This window comes from Molossus molossus, unplaced genomic scaffold, assembly GCF_014108415.1.
Source record: "Molossus molossus isolate mMolMol1 unplaced genomic scaffold, mMolMol1.p scaffold_m16_p_2, whole genome shotgun sequence".
Classification (NCBI taxonomy): Eukaryota; Metazoa; Chordata; class Mammalia; order Chiroptera; family Molossidae; genus Molossus; species Molossus molossus.
Window position 1 is genome coordinate 13621497 of NW_023425355.1, and position 25781 is coordinate 13647277.

The 25781-nt window shown below is 37.7% G+C and overlaps 1 protein-coding gene across 8 annotated transcripts in view; it reads right to left on the minus strand.

The window, feature by feature from the left end:
* CHM (CHM Rab escort protein) overlaps positions 1-25781 on the minus strand; it is a 166312-nt gene that overhangs the window by 26156 nt on the left and 114375 nt on the right. For all 8 annotated transcript variants that reach the window (XR_004960572.1, XM_036270815.1, XM_036270813.1 and 5 more), the window contains exons 10-12: positions 17279-17383; positions 16811-16874; positions 11083-11179 (exon numbers count right to left, since the gene is read on the minus strand). Coding sequence is in view for 7 of the 8 variants with exons in the window: in XM_036270815.1 (XP_036126708.1) it covers positions 11083-11179; positions 16811-16874; positions 17279-17383 (266 nt within the window). In the remaining variant the exon portion in view is untranslated. The remainder of the gene's footprint in view (positions 1-11082; positions 11180-16810; positions 16875-17278; positions 17384-25781) is intronic.

Sequence of the window (25781 nt, forward strand, 5' to 3'; positions counted from 1 at the left end):
TGTTTTGGACAACACCTCTATGGCTCCTAGAGTTTTCTTCAACTGTGGTGATTATTTTAAAGTGAAAACTAGCCCTGGTCAAAGCAAAGTTGGTTAAATCATAATCCTGATAAGTCAAGGTTGTGGGTTTGATCCTCCGCCAAGGCACATACAAGAATCAACCAATAGCCCTGGCCGGTTTGGCTCAGCGGTTGGAGCGTCTGCCTGCGGTCCGGAGAGACCCGGGTTCGGTTCCCGCTAAGGGCACGTACCTCGGTTGCAGTTTGTCCCCGGCCCTGGTTGGTCGTGCGGGTGGCAGCCACTCGATGTGTCCCTTCACATCGATGTTTCTCTCTCTCTCTCCCTTCCTCTCTCTCCCTCCCACTCTATCTGTACAAAAAATGGGAAAAATGTCCTCGGGTGAGGATAAAAAAAAAAAAAAAAAAAAAAAAAAAAAGAATCAACCAATAAATGGCATAAATAAGTGGAACAACAAATCGATATTTCTCTCTCTTCCCCCAAACCCTTCCTTTCTCTCCCTAAAATCAATAAATAGCTAGGCCGGTGTGGTTCAGTGGTTGAGGGTCAACCTGTGCACCAAAAAGTCAGGTTTGATTCCCAGTCAGGGCACGTGCCTGGGTTGTAGGCTGGATTCCTAGTAGGGGCTGTACAGGAGGCAGCCAGGCAATGTTTCTCTCTCATCGATGTTTCTCTCTCTCTCTCCCTCTTCCTTCCTCTCTCTCTAAAACTCAATTTAAAAGTAAATAAATAAAATCAATAAATAAAAAAATTAAAAATAAGTTTATAAGGTAAAAACTAATATTTATTGAACACTTAAAAATGACATATACTGTTCACATGAATTTGATCCTAATAATAATCCTGAGGTAGGTACTATCATTATTCCTGTTTTTTAGATAGAGAAGGTGAGGCAGAGAGATTAGGAAAAGTGCCTAAAATCAATCAGGTAGTATGTAAACGAGCTGGGATTTGAACCTGGCCTAAGCTCAACTACTACACGACAGTGTGTCTTTATAATGAATCGTTTTAATTCAATGTGCAAGTACCTTTCGTGTATATCATCCCCATGCCACATGAAGGTAAACTTCAGTTATACGCTTATGGACTTACGAATTCTAAATCCAGCCAAATCTAAAGCAATGCCACATCCATGAAAACTCATTAAAGAGACTAAAAAGTGAAAGTGAACTGAAAGATTTTAATATCTTAATGATATTATTGTCCACATACGTAAGACTCCAGTGCAGCATTTGCATAGCATAGGATAAAAAAATAAAAGTCTAAAATGTGCAATTTGTAAAGATAAAAATTTAAATTGTTGAAAAACGGAAAATACTGAATGATACTGGGGTGGGCGAAAGTAGGTTTACAGTTGTGAGTACATGAAATAGTTTATTCTTGTATTATTATTTATTAATTATTGTTTTATTTATTTGCATAAAACTGTAGACCTACTTTCACCCACACCTGTATATTCTATCATATTACACGATGCCTTTTAACAAAGACTACCAAATGAAGTTTATGTATTATACTTCACTGAATGCAACACATTAACTGAATGAAATGTAATATGCAGTATCATTTCTACTCTATTCTCAATGGGAAGAAAGTAAAAGCTCGTGCTAATTCAAGAATGGATGGATTTAGTAGATACTGAACAGCGATAAAGATAAACTGAGTATCAGAATTAGTGAACAAGTAAAGTACTTAGTGTATAACATAGAATCATCATTAGAAAAGAGCAAAATACCTACGAAAATTTAATTCCTCATTTCATATTTAAGTGGTGTGAACTACCTTTGAAATTAGTATCTTTAAAAGAAAAATATTAATATTTACATATAGATTCCTATGGCTTATGAATAATAGACTTTACTAGATTTAGGCATGAACCGAACTCAGTATTTAAAAATAAAGACTTCAATTTTTACTAAGGAATTCCCATCTTTTCCCTAAAAGCCATAATTTTTTAATAAGTATGTCTAACAAGCAACCTAATTTGTTCATGAATAATATATCTTTAAAATGCATTTTGTTGTTAAACAACTGAACTATAAATCACCCAAATTCACATCATTTACTCTCTATAAATTTCATTTTATTACCTGTGAGGAATGGGTACAAGTCACAAAGTCTCATTGGTATATATTTTGATTATGTTTGATTTATTCAGGTATAACTGCATTAGTTACAGTGGTTGCCAACATTTATCTTCAAGTGACTGTTCCAACAGGAAGAACAATGAGTTCATGATTTCATCGTTACAACCTCAATTTTTAGGGTAAGTGAAGGAATGTGCTTCCACTCAGCTGGCAATGCTGATTCTATGCCTGTCATTTATACAATGGAACCCAAGTCTAGATGTATCTGTCTACGTAAGTAATTATTTTAAGGGAAAATAAGTGTCAATAAAAATTACTTAATGATTAAAAAAAGTCAAATTTAAACCATATTAAGAATTTATTTTTCCTGAATACATTTTTACTTTTTCATTTCTACAAAACAATGACCACATGAATGATTATAACAGCTCAACACTGTAACAAGTATAAATACCAGAGAGTAGAAGTATGATAAATCCACAGCACAGCTAACCTAGATATAGAAAACAAGATGATTCAGACAAAATAGTAAAAATCTTCTCTGAATAATCCTAATAGAGACAAATTCTTCTGAAGAATTTTTTTCAAATATGAGTAATGTCAAAATCTATATACTCCTCCCTCAAAAGGTGGGTTCTTACACCAAGAATATTCAGTATTTTCAGTTTCTGGTGCTTGAACTAAGAAATAATGAAATTTTTCTGTGAAGAAATAATTATGGAAATTTTGAAAACCTGTTCTACTGTGTTAAGGATATTCTTTATTCAAAATGTTAAAGAAAAAATTAAAAAAAAACTCAAAGAGATTTAGAAACAAAAGTAGTTAGGGAGAACAATTTTGTAACATTATAAGCTAAGAAATATGCCTATAATCAGGGAATTTCCAAAGAAGAAAATAAATGAGCATAGAACAGGTTTGGGTACATAAAATAAACACATGGCAAATTCTCTTTTTCTTATTTCTGACTTGAAACAGAAAAAAAAAAAAAAAACGAGAACAGGAAGGGTTGTTAAAAGCTTTCTGTGATATTATCAAACTAGTTCTGTTTCAGAAGACAGGCAAGCTAATCACCAAGAGTAGAACAAATATGACTAGTTGTGACATAAATGACTCAATTAGGGCAGCAGCAGGAAAATACACCATTACAGACTTTTAATGTCCAAATTACAAATTACTCCTTAAAGTTCATGAACAGCACAAAGCATAAGAAAAGGGGGAGGGGAAAAAAAGAAGCCAAACTTTGCCCTGGCTGGTGTTTCTCAATGGTTAGAGCACTGGCCCACAGACCAAAGGGTTGTGGGTTCGATCCCCAGTCAAGGGCATATACCTTGGCTGCAGGTTCCATCCCCGGCCCCAGTTGGGGCGTACACAGGAGGCAAACAATCGATGTCTCTGTCTCACATCGATGTCTGTCTCTCTGTCTCTCAGTTTCTCTGTCTCTCTCTCCCCTTCCTCCTCTTCTGCTCTCTCTAAAAAAGTCAATGGAAAAAATATCCTAGGGTGAGTATTAACAACAACAAAAAAGCCAAACTTTAATTAATAAAAGCAAGTGAATGAAAAAATGTCAGTTTCTATCTCAATGTATTTCTAAATCTTGTTATATACTATATCAAGGCTTAGCTGTATTATAACTATTATCTAGGACTTTTTAAATAGTGCATGTTATAGGAAGAAAGCATACAAATTTAAAAATAAACAGAAACTTCTTTGATCTAGAAAAAGGCAAAAATATAAATAGTAAATTCAAACTTGTCTCCTTCAGTCAACATTCTGGGTGTAAGCCATATGATTGAGACTAAAACACCAAAGCTAGTCAATTTGTATATATTGCAGGTTTTATATTTATAAATTGACTAAACTATAGTAAAGATCAGTGACATAATTTTATCATGAAAAAAAGTGAGAAAGCTGGAGCTGGACAGGTCTTTACATTTTACTTTTTTTTTTCTACCCTTACCCGAGGACATTTTTCCATTTTTTTGTTCAGATAGAGTGAGAGGGAGAGAGAGAGAGAAACATCGACGTGAAAGGGATACATCGAGTGGTTGCCACCCACACGACCCAACCAGGGCCGGGGACAAACTGCAACCGAGGTACGTGCCCTTATCGGAAACCGAACCTGGGTCTCTCTGGACCGCAGGCCACCGCTCTAACTGCTGAGCCAAACCAGCCAGGGCTGAAGACGTCTTTAGAAGAAAAATAATCTTAGCCATTTTGCTTAAAATAAGGTCACATACATTATCAAACATGTATACAGGACAGGTGACTTTTTTCCCCACACGCATGCAAAATCAGGACCATTGAGGATTTTCGATTTCCTTTAGACTAACTCCTCAATCTTTAACTGAAATGTAATTGACATACAATATTGTATTGGTTTCCGGTATACAACATCATGATTTGACATCTGTACACACTGTGTAACAATCACAATAAGTCAGTCCAGTTATCCTCTGTCATCAAAGTTATTACAATATTACTGACTATAGTGACCATGCTGTAAGTTATATCCCCATGGCGTATTTATTTTAAAACTGGAAGCTTGTACTTCTTGATACCATTCATCGGTTTCACCCATTCCCCTCTGCCAACCACCAATCTATTCTCAATATCTGTAAGTCCGATTTTGTTTGTTTCCTAGTTTTGTTTTTTAGATTCTACATGTAAGTGAAATCAGATGGTATCATCTTTCTCTGTCTAATTTCACTCAGTATAACACCCTCAGGTCCATCCATGTTGTTGCAAATAATGAAATTTTATTTTTCATGGCTGAGTAATATTCCATTGTATGTATGTACACACATTTTCTTTATTCATTTATTCACCCATTGGTGGACACTTAGTTTGTTGCCATATCTTAGCTATTGAAAATAATGCTGCAATGAACATAAGGGTGCATGTATCTTTTGGAATTGGTGTTTTTGTTTTGTTCAGATAAATATCCAGAAGTGAAATTGCTGGATCATATGGTTGCTCTATTTTTAATTTTCGAGGAACCTCCATACTGTTTTCCGTAGTGGTTGCACCAATCTGCATTTCCACCAAAAGTACACAGGGTTCCCTTTCCTCCATATCCTCACCAAACTTGTTGTTTATTGATTTATTGATGATAGCTATTCTGACAAATGTGAGGTGATATTTCATTAGGTTTTAATTTGCATTTTCCTGATGTTTAATGGTGTTAATCATCTTTTTATGTGCCCATTGGTTATCTGTACCTCTTCTTTAGAGAAATGTCTATTCAGATGTTCTGCCAATTTTTAATCATATTGATTTTTTTTTTTTTTTTTTGCTTTTGAGTTGCATGAGTTCTTTATATATTTTGGCTCTTAACCCCTTATCACGGTGCTATGCTTTGTGCCTGTTCAAAGACTTTCAGGAGTGATTTGTAATTTAGACATTAAAAGTCTTTAATAATGTATTTTCCTTCTACTCCCATTTGATAAATTTCCTTTTCATTTTGATAATGGTTTATTTTACTGTAATTTGATGTAGTCCAATTTGTTTATTTTTGCTTTTGTTGCCCTTGCCTTTGGGGTCATATACCAAAAAAAAGCAAAAAACTGTAGGACCTATCTCAAGGAGCTTACTGCCTATGTTTTCATGTAGCCATTTAATAATTTCAGGTCTTACATTCAAGTCTTTTATCCATTTTCAATTAATTTTTGTGTCTGGTGTAAGATAGGAGTCCAGTTTGCCAACACCATTCATTGAAAACAATGTCCTTTCCCCATTGTGTATTCTTACCTCCTGTCGTAAATTAATTGATCGTATATGCATGAGTGTATTACTTACATCTGAAGTGAATCTCTCATAAGCATCATATAGATGGGTCTTGTTTTTTATTCATTCAACCATTCTATGTCTTTTGATGGGTGAATACAGTCCATTTACATTTAAAGTAATTATTAATAGGTATGCACTTATTGCCATTTTGTTCACTGTTTTCTGGCTGTTTTTGTTCCTTTTTCTCTTACTTTATTTCCTTTTGGTTTAATGACTTTCTATAGCGGTATGCTCAGGTTCCTTTCTCCTTATCTTTCATGTATCTACCATAGGTTTTTGTTTTGTGGTTACCATGAGGCTCACACACACACACACATATATGTATAACAGTCTAGTTTAAATTGATAGCACATTTGATTTTGTTCTACAACTGCATTTTTCCTCCTCCCACAACGTGGTGTTTTTGATGCCACATTTTACATCTTTTTATTTTGTGTATCCCTTAATTAGTTATTGCAGTTATAGTTCTTTTTACTACTTTTGTCATACCTCACAAACAAGAAGGACCCCCCCCCAAAAAAAAAAGAAAAAGAAGCTCCAATGAAATCCTGCTGTCTCTAACCAGAGAACAGAGAAAGGGGTAACCTAACAAGATGAAACACTTAGACAAGAATTGCTCTCTCTACTTTAGTCAAACACCATAGGAAAAATTGAGGTCCCGATCCTTATCAATCATTAAAGGCTGAATGGGGAGTCCAGTTTTGCACAGCAGTTGTGAGTTGTGAACCATCCTAATCCTGTGGTCTGTTCCTATTCTCTGGTCCATCAGACACTTGTGATTTTCCATGGATTAAGATATAAACATAAAGCATTGGACATTTATCCAGTTTATATTAAGATTATCAAGGCATATTAACTCAAAGAAAATTAACAATTAAATCTTATGTGAAATTTATAATTGAAAAAAAGTTAAAAAATCAAGACTTCTTTACAAAATATAGAGATGAAGTTCTTGACCTAAAAAACTGCACTTGAGACTCAAGAACAGAAAATAGAGAAATTACTGATTTTTTTAAAAGTTCCTGCTTCTTCGCTTATGAAATTTAAACTGCTATGATATTTGTCACGCACGCACAAAATGCATATTCCTGGTTAGAATTAACTAACAGTCATGGTGCCACAACTTCCGTGTGCCACAACCTCCCTGGTGGGGTGGTGCCAAAGAAGTCGAGGCCCAGGAATTTCCTCCCCACCAGGAGTATCAGTCCTCATCCTACACAGTGCTAGTGGAGACTATGGAAGGATCCTGGGCTTCTCCCCCTGCCCGGCAGTAATGAGGCACCACTCCTCCGCCCCCAGGTGGCAGTGTCAGAGGAGGCCTACTGGAGAGTCAGGCCTTTTACCGTTGCTTGTGTAATGAGTCCACATTCCTCTCCCATGGCGTCAGTGAAGGCCAGGTGGGGAGCAGTAACAAGCCGGATGGAACCAGTGTAGACTTCACTACAATCACTCAGCAATAATGAGGAAGTTTTCCCACCTCCAGGTGCCAGCAGAGGCTAAGTCCGGGTTCAGCACCTGACAGTAACAAGATGGCACCTCCTTTCCCCACCCGAGCAGTGGCAGAAAAGGCCTGCGAAACAGAGTAGGATCTAAGCACCATTATAAATGAACACAAATGCCTGCGTATCAATCCAAGATTACTCATTATACTAAGAACCAGGAAAACCTCAACTTAAATTAGAAAAGACAATTAAAATATGCCAACATGACACAGCTAATGAAGTTATCTGAAGATTTAAAACAGCCATCATAAAAATGGATCAATGAGCAATTACAAACATGCTGGAAACAGAAAGACAAAGGCTCGGCAATTAAACTGAGGATTTAAAGACGAACCAAATGGAAAGTTTTAAACTGAAAAACACAATGTTAAAAATTTAAAAACTCAATGTGTGGGTTCAACAGCAGAATGGAATAGATGGAGAAAAGAATCAGTAAACTTGAAAGTGGAATCATAGAAATAACACAATATGAACAAAAGAGAGAAAACAGATTATATAAAAATGAACAAAAACATGTTGTTTGTTTTCTTGGTGTTCTTTGTACTATCTTATCATTGTTACCACTCTGGCAAAATTCCTTTGCATAATCCAGTATGACTAGCATGGTAGATTGCTCTTAATAGGTACAAGACATATTTTAAAAAAATTGTTATTGACCTTTTCCAGAGAGAGAGGAAGGGACGAGACAGAGAAACATACACGTGAGAGCAAAACATTAATCAGCTGCCTCCTGCATGTAACCTGACCTGGAACTGAACCGGCAACCCCTCGGTGCACTGGATATCGCCCAACCAATGAAACCACACCAGCCACAGCGATATTTTTCAATAAAAACAATAAACAACCTAAGAGACATGGGGAACTATAGTGAACGATCTAACAGTCATGTCATAGGAGTACCAGGAAAAGAGAAAGAGGGTGAGGCTGAAAAATATTCAAAGAAATAAAGGATAAAAAAATCCCCCAATTTGTCAAAAGACATAAACTTGAAGATTCAAAAATAAATAAATAAATAAATAAATACATGCCAGGACACACCATAATCAAACTTCCAAAAATTAAAGACTAAGAAAAAAATCTTAAAAGCAGCCTGAGAAAGAAAAAAATTACCTAGAGGGGAAAAACAATTCAGATAAGAGGATATTCCTCATTAGAAACCCTGGAGGCCAGAAGAACACCGCTTACCATAGAATACTACGCAGCAATAAACAGGAGCAGACTATAGATACATGTGACAAGTTAGATGAAGTGAAAAAGGTCAATCTTAGAAAATTTAAATTACATACCATATCATTCCTTTTATATGACATTCTCAAAATGACAAAATTATTGAGATAGTAAACATATTAGTGGTTGCCAGGGATTAGGTAGTGGGTGAGGGGAGGGAAGAAGATGGCTGTGGCTATAAAGGGACGACATTAGGGATCCTTGTGGTGATGGTCACAAAAATCTACACATGTGATAAAACTGCAAACACACACTGTACCAATGTCAAATTCCTGGGTTTACTATTTTAATATAACTTGGTAAAATGTAACTATTGGAGGAAACTAGATTAATGGTACATAGCATCTGTCTGTACTATATTTGCCAATTCCTATGAATCTACAATTATTTCAAAATTAAAAACACTACACACTTTGACCCAGTAATTCACTCAAATATTTTTGAAAATAATAATGGATGCTCACAAATATGTACTTATAAGGATGGCTGTTTTACGCAGTACTATTAAGTAAAACTTTTCATAACACCCAACCTCAACAATGCGGGGTTAAATAAAAATGTCATATCCACAATCACTGAAAATAGTATCTTAAGACATGCAAAAAGATTTTTGTTGTATTAACTCTTTTTAAAAAGCAGATTGTAAAACAGTATATAAAATGCATTGCATTTTTATGAAAATATATGTATACACATAAAACACAACAGTAAAGAAAAATACACCAAGTGTTTATCATCTCTAGGGATTATATTAATTTTACCTTTCTTTAGAATATCTTCCAAATTGTCAATAGTGAATACATATTTTTATACTGGGGCTACAAAAATATTTCCCATAGAAAAATAATTTATAAAAATATATTTACAAAAATAATCACAAACATCAAATAAATGTAATTTAGAAAACCAAAGATGAGTGAAGCTTTATTTTGTTTTATAACTAAGACCACTAACACACATAAAAGGACATGAAAAAAACTGGTTAAAGTAATAGGGAAAAATAATGATAACTGTCACAGGAAAGATTTATCTGTAGCACAAATCACTGTAGAAGAAGAAAAACCTTTTCTGAGCTACTTTGCAAGTGGAAATTTAGTATTGCAGCAACATTGGACAAGTTTTCTTTTCTCTCCCTGCTGGCATCAAACTCCCACTTCTGCTTTACCACATTTTTGCATTTTTTAGTAAATAGTAGGTCTACACTTAAAAATATAGTCAAGTTTTCCTTGACTATGCCAAACCAGATGAGTCTTCTGCTTCTCATAATTCCTTCCTGTAGCAGTTTGAGTAAAACTTTATAAGTTTACAGAATTAAAAATAATTCTAGCTAATGCCCTGGCCAGTTTGGCTCAGCGGTTAGAGCGTCAGCCTGCGGTCCACAGAGACCCGGGTTGAGTTCCCGCTAAGGGCATGTACCTTGGCTGCAGTTTGTCCCCAGCCCTGGTTGGGTTGTGTGGGTGGCGGCCACTCGATGTGTCCCTTTCACGTCGATGTTTCTCTCTCTTCCTCTCTCTCCTTCCCGCTCTATCTGAATAAAAAATGGAAAAATGTCCTCGGGTGAGGATAAAAAAAATAAAATAAAATAATTCTAGCTAATATTATGTTTCCCTCCAATGAATCTCCAGAGTCCACTGTTTGTTGGTATCCCTCCTGTGGTACTTTCATATTCTGCCTTTTAGAGCTACGTTCGTGTTTGTCTGATCTGTCCCCCTAGATTGTGAGTCCTCCAAGGTCAGAGCCTAGTCCACATTCATCTTTATCTATCCTGAATTGTACACTGCACTCTGTTAATAATGTCTTGTTCCATTAGATCTGCAATAAGATTATGAACACTTCAAATCAGGCATGTCAACTTCTGTTTCTTCATAATCCCTACAAGTACACAGTTTAGGTCTAGGTACGGTGATGTCTAATGTACACTTGCTGATTTCTACTTACTGAAACATCTTTAAGAACTATGTTGCTGAAGCCATAATATCTGACAATGCTGGAGACAGAAATGTTGATATAGAATAGGTAAAGTAGTCTCTAACTTTAGTCTCGGTAAACAGAAGTAGAGAATTCACACACATGGTAGAAGTTCAATAATGGGATTAAGAATTCGAAGGAAAAGGAAACAAGGAAACTAGCAGAAAGAAAATACATTTTTTAAAAGTATGCTTCCAATAAGCTTAAGAAAAATTACAAAAAAAAAATTGGCAAGTCACAGAAATTCTTTCACTGGAGAACTTAACAATAGTGCCTGTGACTATTTAGCCACAGAAATGTTCAGAAGCAAGGGGAAGGTATGAAATGACTTACTGTATGAACATACACTGTGTGAACAAATACTGTGAATGATATATACATATATATATATAACAAAACTCTATAAACACAACCCTGACAACTGTAATAATAATTGCCCTCTTTACTTCCTAAACAAACATAAAAGACAAATAACTAGACTCTACGATGCTTACATGTGCCTTTCATGCATGTCATTGTTGAAGAACATAACTCAATGACCCGGACAGCAGAAGTTCCTGGTTCCTCTGGGGGCACTGTCAGAATGGAAATCTAAAAAGCAGAAATAAAATATCAGACAGCTGTTAGATCTCATTTTCATTTCTTCTATCATTAGAGTCTAGCTCACATCAAAACTGAGAGTCTTTTTTCAAACACTCACTGATGTTTGAAAACATTTAGCTTGTAAGGATTTTAGAACAAATCTGATATATCACATGATTTCTGCATTATTCATGTATCACATATAGTGCATTCATATAATTAACAGATAATAAATATTTCAAATATCCTTAATATTTATCAAATCCTTCACTTATTTTCAAAGGATACAATTATGACTTACTACTTCTGTTTTATATGCAATTCAGTGTTTGAAATCAGATCATATTAAGTCAATTTTGATTATTCATAATGATTAAAAACAGCAGTTACAGAATACTAAAATATTTTTAAATGTTACAAATTCCAAAGATATTAAAACAAGCAAAGTATATGTCAACATACGCACCAAAGTACAGGCAAACACATACCAAAATGTTTCTAAATGAATGGCTTCAAATTGATTTAAGGAGTCCATTAATAAAACTGAAAAGTCAGAATTAAAAGTGAAATGGAAAATCATTACTAAATATTGTTTACTGATACCCAATATGCTGTCCTGGGCACCACTGATATGCTATATGGCTTTATATTTAAAAGACTTTAAATGACCATCAGGTCACTGTTTCTCTAGAGAACCAAAAGTCTCAATAGTATATCTCAGTCTAATCTTCACTCTAAGGAAACTATATCCTCTCATTTAGGAAATACTTGCCAAGAGGTAAAGCCCAATTTGGACTTTTATCTGTGACTATTATGCTAAGATTTTGACTGGTAATGTCAGGTGATATCCCCCAGAGGAAATTCCTCCAAGTTCTCAAAACAGAAATTAAAAAAAAAAATTTTTTTCTTTATTGATTTTAGAGAAAAAGGAAAGGAGAGGGAGAGAGAGATAGAAACATTGATGAGAGAGAACATCAAGTGGCCGCCCCCTGCATGCCCCCCACTGGGGATCGGGCCCACAACCTGGGCATGTGTCCTGACCAGGAATCGAACTGGTGACCTCTTAGTGCATGGGTTGATGCTCAACCACTGAGCCACACTGGCCGGGCAAAACAGAAATTATTTTGACAATCATGACTATCCTACTATCATATTACTCATATGTGCATTTATGGGCTTATGGTGTCTCAAAAGCTATGTTCTCCACATGCCTATTAATTCCCTTTGCTGCTGCCCATGATACAAAATGTACTTTAGCATTAAAGAGGGAAGAGCCACTAAAATATGTATTTCATGTTGTGTTATAATTATCAAGCAATTAGGACTAAAAACATGACCCTAACTGGAAAGGTCGCTGAGGACTGCAAAAACATTTAAGCACTTCTTTTGTTTCCTACAACTAGCATGTATAATTTTTTTAAATTGAGATATAATCTGTAACCTCATACTACAGCACCTGCCATCTCCTGAACTCTGAGAAGGTAACTGTCTTAAATTTCACACACAGTATAAATGCCATCAAAAGAGAATTTCCTCAAACCTCTAATACCACTTCCATTAAATGTATCTGGACCTATACATATTCTTTCCTTTCTTTAAGTCTCATTTTATTTATGCCTCAAAATTCAAAGAGAGAGAGAGAGAGAGAGAGAGAGAGAGAGAGAGAGAGAGAGAGAGAGAGAGAGAAACATATAGAAAGCAAAGAAAGGCTGCCCAGACGTACATTTTTGACTGATCGCTCTGATGGACGTGTGGAGGATGGATGTGAAGGAGGTGAGAGGCAGGGCAACCCTTTCTTTCTTTCTTTCTTTCTTTAATTTTTTAAATTGAATTTCTTGGGGTGACATTGCTTAATAAAACCACACAGGTTTCAAGCGTACAACTCCACCACACATCATCTGCACAATGCATCGTGTGCCCATCAGCCAAAGTGAAGTCTCTTTCTAGGTCCATTTATCTCCACTTTGCCCATTAACACCTCTCCCATACCCCTTCCCTCTAGGAAACATACTGTTGTCCATATCTGTATTTTTCTTCTTCTTAATCCCTTCACCTTTTTAGCCTCGCAGACCCCAACCCGCTCCCTCTGACAGACGTCAGTCTTTTGTGTATCTATAATTCTGTTCGTATTTTATTTGGTAGTTTATTTTATTACATTCCACATATAAGTGAACTTCAGAAGGCAGAGAGGATGAATTGCGAAACTGGAGCAGTGCAAACGGGGACAGAGAGGAAAAGTAGAAGAGAGCAAGTTTTAGGAAGCACACTGACAGGACACGGAGCTCAGAGACGGAGGAGCTGTTGGAAGGATGTCAGTGCTCCCTGTCGAGGCAGGAACGCCGGATACGCCGGATGAGTAGTTCCGAGAGGGAAGAGTGTGAGTTCAACTCTGTGTATATTCAGTTTGAGGGCCCTTGGGATAGATGTCCAGTAGGAAATTTAGCATGAGGGTCAACACTCCTGGGAGACACAGAAGTGGCTGCCACCAACATTTATGCAGAGTTGAAATCATGAGGGTACGTGGAGTCAAGCAGCAAATACTCAGACCCAGAGATACTGCGGGCTGAAGCGAGAACTCTCAGGAGCCTCGATATTTACACAGAGGACAGAGCCCACAAAAGAAGCAGACAGCACCCGGCCAGTGTGGCTCAGTGGTTGAGCATCAACCCATGCACCAGGAGGTCACCAGTTCGATTCCCGGTCAGGGCACATGCCCAGGTTATGGGCCCGATCCCCAGTGGGGGGCATGCAGGAGGCGGCCAATCCATGTTCTCTCTCATGGATGTTCCTATCTTTCTCTACCTCTCTCTAAAATCAATAAAGAAAAAAATTTAAAAAAAGGAAGACGCAGAGAGGGAGTAGCCAGAGCTATGAGGAGAGACAGGAGAGCGCAGTGTCATAGAAGCCAAAGGAGTATGGCCTTTCAAGAGAAAGGGAACCATCAACCTTTTGTCAAACGTACCAGAAAAGACCTAGTGACAAAAACCAAAAAATGTCCTGTGGCCCTGACTATTATAAAGTAATGAATAAACTTAGCAAGAGAAACTGTGGTAGACATGTGAGGGAAGAAGCCATGCTGGCGTAGAAATGAATGAGAGGTAAGGAGCTGGAGGCAGCAAGTATAGACATTATCTTGAAAATGTCGATAAGAGCAGGGAAGAGATTGGATACTAGCTAGTGATGGGAGCAGAGTCAAGGGAACATTTTTTTGTTTATTTAGGGGACAGAAAATGCTAGTATATGTATATAGGTTGAAGGGAAAATGCCAGTAGTAGGAAGAGGCTGAGGATGCAGGAGAGAAAGCAGGCATGCGGGGCGGGGGGTGGGGTGGGTGAGGGGTGTGTGTGTGTGTGTGTGTGTCAAGGACACGTGTGAAGGGCTTGGCCTTGGACAAGGAGGGGAGCCCTCAATCTCTGTCCTGGTGTATGGAAGTTGGAGTTAGTGGAACAGGATGTCAAGGGCCATTGTGTTCAGAAGGTGGCCTCACTTTTGTCAGTGAAGAGGGGATGGGGTGGTGAGAGATTTAGGGAGAGAAGAGTGGGTAAAACAGTGAAGACCTGAATTAGATCCTGAGGGGAAGGGGACAGGAGCTGTCTCAAGCCAGTGGAAGAGCTAACTGGATGGAGGTAGGTACTCAAGTCCAGCTGAATGAGGCTGTTGCTCCTGACACTGTGGCAGAGCCAGTCGGCCTGGTTGTGTGGTTTTCTCAAGAAGCCCTGAGTGATCCAGATGGAGATTATTGCCTCATCCAAGTGACGGGAGTTTCCTCCTCTGAGGATGCAGTGGAAGAACATGACTACAAGGGAACCGAAGGTGTTGGCAGAAGGGCAGTTGAGATCTACCATAGGATCTAGACCACAGAAAAGGAAGAGGGCAGAAGGGAGCTGGTGATCTGGGAGGAAACAGAAGGGATGAGGAATTGCAGGTCTCTTAACAGGTCATTGACCAGGCAAGGTAGGGGTCAGAGAATGAAAGCTGGAAGGGCAGGAGCAGATTAATGTCACTGTAAATACATGACCTCCAGACTCAACTGGGCCATTAGCACTGTCCAGCCACATGACCATGAAACAGGTCACTCTCCAACTCTCCACGGTGATTATCTGACATCTTTCCCTGAGCTCTGACCCATCCCCACTCTCACATCCCCATTCTCAGGAAACTACCTCACCTTGTAATTTAAAGAGTAAATGGAACCCATCAGATGGGAACTCCCAAACCTACAAAGGATCCTGTATTCATCCTCTTATTTCAAGGTGTCTCACATCCCACCTAACAGCAATGCTTTTACCTGTTCTCTGAACCCCATCCTCCTTGGTCTTAACCTGGACCTTGCTGCATCAATAATACTCCCTTTCTCGTGGTATTTTCAACCTCACTCTCCCCACTGGCTCAGTATCATTAGCTGAACTATACACTAAGCTTTTAAATATAAGAGAAACCCTCTTCACTTCCACATCCCTCTTTTACTTTTGACAGCTTAACTTCTTCAGTATTGTCTGTTTTCTCTTTAAAAAAAAAGTTTTTATTGATTTCAGAGAGGGAGGAAGGGAGAGGGAGAGAGATAGAAACATCAATGAGAGAGAACATCGACTGGCCACCTCCTGCATGCCCCCCACTGGGGATCAGGCCCATAACCTGGGCATGTGCCCTGACTGGGAATTGAACTGGTGACCTCTTGGTGCATGGGTGGACGCTCAACCACTGAGCCACACTGGCCGGGCTGTTCTCTTCACTTTCCTGCCTCACTGTTATTCTTCAGCCCTCTCACAAAGCTCATGGTTCACTGGGAGATACAGATGAGTCACCCGGCAAAGACGGGCCAATGTGATGAGTGCTGCCATAGCTCCTGCAACTCCTTACTCACACTGGTTACACTGAACTAGTTGCTCTTTACTTGTGTGTATCTGTATCCTCCAGACATCCAGCTATGTGGGCAGAGATGCTACTATGGTCAGCACGCTGGCTGGCATGTAAAAAACACCTATTGTTTTATACAATTGAAAGTTTCCAACTTAAGGAATTGTAGGGACCTATTTTTAGTAGTTAACATATAAAATAGGTCTGACAGCCACACTTACTGGGTAAGCTGATTTTATCAGTCGCTATGAAATATGGTCAGAAGGGGAAGGGGGCATAGCTCTGGAATTTAGGTGAACAGATGGAGGGAAAACCTCAGGTAGAGAGACACTCCTAGAGAATTGGAGATGAGGAGGAAGAGGGTATTGACATGAACAACGGCAATAGGGAAATATCAGAAATGAAAACGTGTGTTGAGACTCATTCACGCCAGGCCCGGTGTTGAAGGTTTAGTTACCATAAAGTCTCTTCCTCCAAGATTTTTAAATGTGTTCTCTGGAGATTATCTTCTCATAACTATATATTTTCAGTTTCAAAGAAATAGTTGTTGGAACACTAGGATTTAGTCCAATTTTCCTAGCATAAATCTGTTACATAAAACACAATTATTTGTTCTGTTGGAAGGAAATCTTTAAGAAACCAAGATTATTACATAATCGCCATTGTTATATTTAAAAATGTATTACGGCTTAACACATTTTATTTCACCAATATTAATTTACACACATCACCGTATAGATTAAATGAGTGGCACGTTATTAAGAAGTAGAGGACTAAAATTACCTGCTGATCTGAATCTGCTTGTAGTACAGATCTATCTGTAATCAGGACCGCCCTGGAAATTTGCCTGTAATGCACAAAACAGTTAATCAGTGATTCAGATTGCATGGATAAGTTTCATTTATAGTTATATAACCACCAGAAGGCATGTTTCAAAGATTTAAGTCACGATAAAAGAGTCACCTCCCCAAACCGAGTCAAGTTGTGCTTTAATCTTTTCTTGGCTCATGAAAGGAAGGATATGTGACCTGCAGACAAACCCCAGCTGATGCAAAGGAGTCAAAATTAGGCTAGGTTCCCCAAAACCAGACCCTACGCGAGAACAACGGTAACATCTTCAATACATCTTTTGTCTGGTACATATCTGCATCTTCCTGGGACAACAGTTATATAGAAGTGTCAATGTAATCACACAGCTAAATTTTCCCATATTTCCCCTCCCCTTGGACAGTGGGTGAAGTGGGGCCTTACCTGTATTGCACGTGGGAACATGTGTTCTCAGAAAAGTAACTGTCCTCCACAAGGAAATGCTTAGCGATTATTCTCTGACCAAACTGATCTATGATTGCTTTGCATCTACAAAGAAGACGAGCACAGCAAAAACGTTCTCATTGAGGATTAAATAATTGAGCAGATGAACATAATCAGCTACCAATTTTGAATGTAAAACCAATTTCTTGGAAGACAAGATTTTAAAATCGCCTGCCATTTCACATTTTCGACACAAAACTGACACTAAATGCAGCATATATATATTCATCTTGCTATTTGAAGTCTTTTAAACTGTAAGTGTGAGCGAGAACTTAAATATTTATTTGGAGTGGCATTGTTAAGCAAGAACAAAGTTAGGACAACTACGTAGTATAAGTTTTTCTAATGTTTAGGAACATAGAAGCTTTTTCCTTTGTTTAGAAAACAGGCTCTTTTTTTCCTTAACAGATCTAAGAAAAGGAGAAGGGAAAAGTTGATAAATATCTTGCTATATCATTCACAGCCTATAAAAGCCACTAAAGGCTTTTTATTTTTCTGTTATGTGTTGCTTTCTCTTTTGTTCAAGAATAGCTCTCTGGTCACACGTGTGATAATGTTTTAGACATTAAAAAAAAAAAAGCCTAGAGCTTCTTTTAATATCTGTTTCCACTTTACTTCAAAGGATGATCATAGAAAGATTTCTTTCAAGTGCTGTTTCCAAATAAGGAAAACACTTATGCATGGACATTATCAGGTCTCTGTCATCTGATATGTGTTGGGACAATGAATCACACAGAACCCTTCATTGACCTTCTTTCAATGTGTCTAGATAAAAGGATGAAAATTAGAATCCATCTCCTTGCAGTGCCACAAGTTATAAATGTACTTTATAGGGCTCATTATCCAAACTAATGGACTAAGGGCAACATCCTTGAAATGGACTTACCAGCACTGACAAAGCCAGTATGCAATATTTCAGAAACTATATGCAAATGCCTGCATGTTTGCTGTATCTTTTTATTATGGAAATAGCAGTTTACTTTTGTCACAGCTTCTCCTTTTGGGATCAGAATTTTATTAGAAACACTCTTATATGTATGTCCTGATAAAATGCAAGCAAATTATTTCAAACCTATACCATATTTTAAATATACTGCTATAAATTAAAATATGCCGTATCACTCTAAAATTAAGCCACATCAAGAGATATTTACCAGGCATCAAGGTATTAAAAGTCAAATGACAAACACCCAAGACCAACAATGAGATGAATTTAAGGTGTATTTCCTAAAGGCAAATGGTGATATGCTGGTATTCTTGAATAAATGGTGTCCCACTGTTATCGAGATAGACTGATATGATGTTAAATTTATACGTAATATATATTTTTATCAATTTACTAGATATTAGTATGTGTTGTCACTTTAATATCTGTGATTTCCATATCTCACCTCCACTTCCTTTCTCTTCCCAACTTCTACCTCCTCACATTTCCTTGAGCTAGAGCTCTTGCTTTATAAAATATGTAACTAAATAGATATGAAGTATTTATACCTCAATACTGCATTTTCAAAAATAATTACTTAAACAGTAAAAAGGTAAGTTACTCACTCAGACTCTTGTTTTAAAACATTCATACACAATTTAAAACACAAGGTACTTTAGGCAAAGGGGAAATCTGCTGATCCATCATTCAACATTGTTCCCTATTTGTCCTGGAAGCTCTCACAAGCCTTTGTCTTACCTTTAATTCAGAGACTATATAATATAAAGTCAAGAGGGACTTTATCTTGCCCGGCCAGTGTGGCTCAGTGGATTGAGTGTTGTCCCATGGACTGAGAGGTCCCGGTTTGATTCCCAGTCAGGGCACATGCCCAGGTTGCAGGGTGGATCCCCAGTAGGGGGCGTGCAGGAGGCAGCCGATCAATGTTTCTCTCTCACATCAACGTTTCTCTCTTTCTCTCTCCCTTCCTTTTTCACTTAAAAAAATCAATAAAGACGTAGTTTTTTTAAAAATCCTCTGTATCTTGATAGGTATTTGGGCTATATAGTTATATCATTTGTCAAAAGTCAGCTAATGAACACTGAGATTTTGGCACTGCACTCTATGTACATTTTCCATCAAAAGAAAAAAGTTGTACATAAATATTAAACTCTAGTTAATGATCTGCATGCCAAGGTGTTTAGGGGGAACTGTATTTACATCTGGACTTTACTGGGAAATGCTTAAAAAAGTGAAAAGGAGGATAGAGGGTAGATATATGATTAAGCAAGTACATTGAAATGTTAAGTGTAGAATCTAGGTGATGGATATACAGGTGTTCACCCTGAAATGCTTTCAGCTGCAGCATAGATTTGAAATTCACCCTAAAATATTGGACTAACATTGGCATGGAGTGGTGTCAGCAGAAATCCTGGACTCTAGTCTTAGTCTTTGCAGAAAGCTCCCCTTTATATAAACTGCACAGTTAAGCCTGGCCATAAGCTATGGAGAACTCCTTGCTTTGCAAGAATCCAAACTCTAATAGGGCTGCTTCAATGGTAGCCACATCTTTGGGGACAGGTAGACGTTGTTTTTAGAAGTTATGGTATTAGAAGGAACTAACAGGGACCACTCAGAATGGAAGTATGGGGACATGGGGATTAGGGAGCTCAACAATACAAGGGCAATATACCAACAAATGTGTCTGTTTATGCTGAAACTCCTGAGTGAGACAGTGATTCTCAGAGGAGGAGGAGGAGAAGGAAGCAAATCAGAATCACACCTGGGGGACTTTTTTCAATTACAAGTACCCCTGGAGATTCTGATAAGCTCCCAAATCCCAGTGAAGAAGCACAGTCAAGCCGGCCACTGCTACTATTGTATCTCTGTGCTGTGCTAGGTGGAGAAAAGTCAAGAGCTATTGCTACAGGAAGAAAAAAAAAAAAAAATATATATATATATATATATTGATTTCTGCAGTAATTGAAGTTATGGTCACATATGCTCCGTCAGTCTGGCAGATGATAATAACACAGCCCACCTGATAGTCTCCTTCTGCAGTACTAGGGCTCTAGGCCTGAACAATTCAGAGCAAGACACACATTTAAGTAAGTGATAAGATTTGTTTTCCCCTCAGACACTTGGTTTACTGTCATATATTCGGCCTAATTGGGAGAACAATGAAGAAAGGGATAGTGACTTGGGACCTAGACTTAAGAGTTTGTAGTATAATATTAATATAAAAAATTAGATGACATTCAGGTAATGGAAAACAGCCAAATGAAACAGTGCTGCCAGAGACATTAAAATACCCTCCTGCCACCCCCTTCCATGTGAACCTGAGGAAGCCATTAAAGATTAACAGCATTTTGGATTTAGTTGAGGGCCTTGCTGAGCCTCATAAATAGTAAATTGAGGAGGAACATGACAAAGCTGACCATAAGAATCACTGAAGCCAGACGGAACATTTCTAGAGCTGAGTTTTCTAAATCAACAAATCACAATACTTACTCAGATCTTAGTGCAATGACACGCGGGTATAAATAGCGAAATGACGATAAGGAAGAAAACACTCAACAAGACAAAAACTCTTTATCTGGAATTTGGCCCAGAAGAGAAAAATAACATTAAAACAGGTATCTGATCTCTATGATCTTCAGAATTAATATCCCAACTAATTGGATGGGAAGGAGTGCAGAAATCACAGACGAAATCATTTTTAAAAACACGAATTAAGGAAATGAGAAGATTCCCAAACATTGAAGGAAACAAACTAATTCTCCCTACTCACTATGCCCTTTCATGATTTCTCAAACACATTAGTCCACAAGCTACCCCTCAATGACACCATTCCAAAACACTTATCATTCATTTCTCTTGGGTAAAAATCCCCTCCAATAGCTTCAAATGCCATCAATCTGCTCTGACTAATCCAAAGCTCTGTATCCATATTTTAAATTGTTTATTACCTATTTCTTTCTGGAGAGACTCCAAAAGCTTTTTCAACCTAGCATGCCCCAAACTGAGTTCATCATGGTTCCTCATCTGCTTACCCCCTTGGAATCTTGATCTCAGGTAATGACATGACCAGCACTTAACTGAGTTTCCCTAGCTCAGAATCTCTGTTCCCACACCTAACCCACCACTCGGTTTTCATTCCACCTTATAAAGATTTCCTGAAACTCACCTCTTCTCTCCATCTCCACCGACACTGCCTTAGACTCTTGTTCAGTCTAATAAGACAATGGACTACTAGCAAGTTGGTAGTTGATTTGCTCAAGATAAATGTATGGCATTACAACCATGTGCCAATCACTGTTCTAAGAGGTAAAATAAAAATATCTTGTCCTAAAGGAACTCCCAATATAATAAAGATTCCGGCATGGGCAAGTATAAGACAATGCCCGAGTCCAGTGATAAGAGAACAGAACAGGGCATCCAGGGATTACTGGGGGAGGGGGTAGTAGAGGGGGAGGGTAGCTGCTTTTGAAGTATGAAAACCAGTCAAGCAAGGAAATAAGGAGAACACTGCAGATCGAAAGGCAGCAAGGCAGCATGTGCAGGGGTACAGAGGCAAAAAAGAGAAGTATAGGAAAACAAGCAGTTCACTGTTGATTGACAGTAAAATGGAAGCAGGGGTTGGGGGCAGAAAAGAGATGAGCTTAGAGAGGCGAGCAAAGACAGTTCCCTAAGCTTCACGTGTCACGTAAAATGGTCATAAACTTTATTCTGAAGTGCTATAAAGCCACTGAAACTTTTTACACAGGGAGGGACAGAGCCAGATCTGCATGTTGAACAGATCTTGTTGTGTAATTATCTCCTTAATTTATTTGTTCTTTAATGATCCCTGGTAGACTCTGAAGTCCATGAGAACAAAGACCATGACTGTCTTGCTCTCTGCTGTGTCTCCGGTGCCTGGCACACAGAAAATAACTAACAATTGCTGCACGGATGACTGAATAGGTGGATGGATGATGATGAAAGTATTCTATGCATGTGAACAGTGCAGAGGCAGAAATAAAGATACAGAATCTCGAATTTAGGAGGCAAAGAATCTCTTTCCATCAAGTGTTTCTGCCAAACCACTGCCAGAATTACTAACTTAAAAGTAGCAAATCTAGCCCAGCTGGTGTGGCTCAGTAGTTGAGCGTGGACCCATTATAGGTATCATGAATATTATGAATGCAGGTCAAGAATACATCAAGAGGTCGCTGGTTCGATTCCGGTCGGGGCACATGCCCAAGTTGTGGGCCCGATCCCCAGTGGGGGGCATGCAGGAGGCGGCCAATTGATGTTCTCTCTCATTGATGTTTTTATCTCTCTCCTCTCCCTTCCTCTCTCTCTAAAATCAATAAAGAAATTTTTTTTTAAAAAGTAGCAAATCTAATCTTGTCATTTATCCACTTAAAACTACCATTGATTACAGTCTAAAGTTCTTAGTATAGCACAGAAGGATCTTCAGTATCCAATTACATTAATAATTGCTACTGGCTAATACATAATTGAGTTCTTGCTATGTTTAACAAAGGGTTCTACATGCTTTTCCCATTCATTTCATATTCAAAATAGCTCAACAAAGTGGGTACTGTCACGTCTCACTTTACAGATTAAGAAACTAAAGCACAGAGTGCTTGAACAACTTGCTAAAGTTCACTCAGGCAGTAAGTGGGGAAGCCAGGATACTGATCAAGGTCTATCTGACTTCAGAGCATGCGGCACTCTTTACCCATGTTTCATTCATCTCTTTATCCCCACAGCAACTAGCATAGGGGTTGGTGAAGGCTAAATATTTAGAATATTATCACTATTATTTTCCAAATCAGACATGCTAAAATAAAAAGTTCACCGACTTTCCTACAATGACAAATGGTATTAAGAATCAATCACTTCATTCTTGGTCCAGCATACTATTCACTATGAACGTACATGTATATAGAAAAAGTATAGTTATTCCTGACATCAGAAAAATATATTTATAAGAAATAGTTATACGAGGAAATCTAGTAAGTGAGACAGCTGCAGTACACAAGGAAAACTAGCCGAAGTAATCAGATTCAGGCTATTGATTTCAAACATATCTGGCCTAAGGTTATCCACATCCTATCCTAATATCAAATATTGTATTGCTAAATGGACAAATCTAACTGACAGGAGTTTTACATGGCCAGAGTTTTACATGGTCAGCACAGCTGCAAAGAAAACAAAACTGTTCAACAGGAGTATTCAGTGTTTCCAAAAATAGCACAGAAGAGTTCAATATTCGAATTTATTGAGAGGGTATAGAAAAGAACTACTGATACCTATATCCTCTGAAAATTAAAAAAGCATAGCTAATGGATAATATAGAAAAGAGTGCACAATCAACATAGATACCAGGAAAACTAAATTATACAAAATGACAAATAAGATTTAGCTGAAAATAAGTATTCATTTTGTTACATATTCCATTTTTCTTCTCTCAGAGTTTACTTTGATGTGTAATCACCAAATTAAACTTAACACTATGATCATTTATGCTTCTATCTTCTCTCCTCAATGGAAAGTGAAAGAAAAGCACAAAAAAAGGTATCAGGCTTTACTCTTCATTCATTCAACACATAGTTATTGAGTGTAATAGGCGACAGAAACCTGCCTTTGTTCTGGAGATACAGTTGTGAGATCCTGCCTTTTCTTACCAGAAATTTAAAAACAATCATACAGGGAGACCTGGCTTGGGGGCTGACAGAGGGTTCTGATCTAGTCTGTTGGATCAGGAAATAAACTTAGACCTTAGATAGACCTAAGGCATGAGTAGCTCTTAACTACATCAAAAGGGAGAGATGTGAAATGTTCCACATAGAAAAATAGGGAAAGAAAGATCATCTGAGACCTAAGGAGACAAATTTTTAATCTTTGCAGATTCCTTGACTAATAATCTAATTAGACTTAGAATAAACAATTATTTGAGTCAACCTGATTCCTTAAAAAGAAATATACACTACATTTGCATAAATATGTGTTCAAGGTTTTCCCCCTCAAAAAAGTATCCTTCATTTTATAGTAAGACCTTACAAAATACCTCCTATTACCGGTAGGTCTCTCAAATATTTGACTTGGAACAACAAAGTGGTGTTTGAGAAAGATACATTAGCCCAAGTCAACTTCAATCAATGCTTGCTTTAGATATTTACGAAGATTATTTGACTTGATATAATGGATTTTTTAAAAAGAGGCAAAACATTATTATAAATTTGGTAATTATTAGTGATGGTATGAATTTATAATTTTCAACTATTGGCTGTCTCTCAAATAAAACTTATGAAGGTCACTTAAACAATTCAGTATAGTGAAACTATTATAGGTATTATGAATATTATGAATGCAGGTCAAATTTTAAAACCTGTCCTACTGTTAAGGAAATAAATGTTTTGGCTTGGAATAAATTTTCCAATTAGAAAATCATACCTAGAATCCAAAATGGCTGTATCTTAAACAATCAAGATGAACAAGAAAAATATATCCATTAGAAAACTGGAGTTCTAGTAAAATAATACTATAATAACAGAAGTAGACATTGTGTTATTTCATTTATATTCATAAAAGTAGACATACACAAGTTGTTAATTTTTTGTTGATTTTTTCCAATTTCTCACTGGGACTGGAGGTTATCCAATATGCAAGTAAGGCCTACATTTGGGAGATAAAATATTTTGAGATCATTTATTTCTAAATGTTGAGGAAAAGCTAGGTACTTTCTTGGTACTTTCAGTTAACTCAACGAAAGCATGTCGTATCTGGGAGGAGACCTGGAGATTACTGCAGAGTCCATCTAACTCATCTCACAGATAAAAAACTGGCCCAGGTAACAGTGACTTGCCCACTTTTATTCATGGCAGTCATAAAATTTCAGCTCTTCTCTCATTAAAGGGCTGCCTGACCACACATGCCTTAAGAGCTATTAGACAGTCTGGCTGGTGTGTCTCAGTGGCTGAGCGTCGACCCATGCACTAAGAGGTTGCCAATTTGATTCCCGGTTAGGGCACAGGCCTGGGTTGTGGGCCCGATCTCCAGTTGGGGGGCATGCAGGAGGCGGCCACTCGATGTTCTCTCTCATCGATGTTTCTATCTCTCTCTCCCTCTCCCTTCCCCTCTCTCTAAAATCAATAAAGAAAAAAAATTTAAAAAAGAGCTATTAGACAATTATTACGTTAGAGGACTTTCTGTGAAGATATAAAAGAAATGTTAAATCAGTAGCAGTCTGTCTACTCTTTTAAACTCATGTAATTCCAGCAGATCTGGAAGGTTTATCCTGATGAGGGCTTAGAAGGAGTGAAGAGCCAGAGTCCCCAATCCATCGCGAAAAACAGGACCAGAGGCTCCCTCTCAAACTCTACCTTATAGATCAGTGTTCCTCAGTGTCAGCTAAAGAGCACCTACATTACTTCCACTTGGCCTGTACCTTAAAACTGCAAATTCCCTGGCTGTACACTAAGCACATTATCCTGTTTCATGCCCCGAGGGTAAGGTTCAAAAATTTGCATG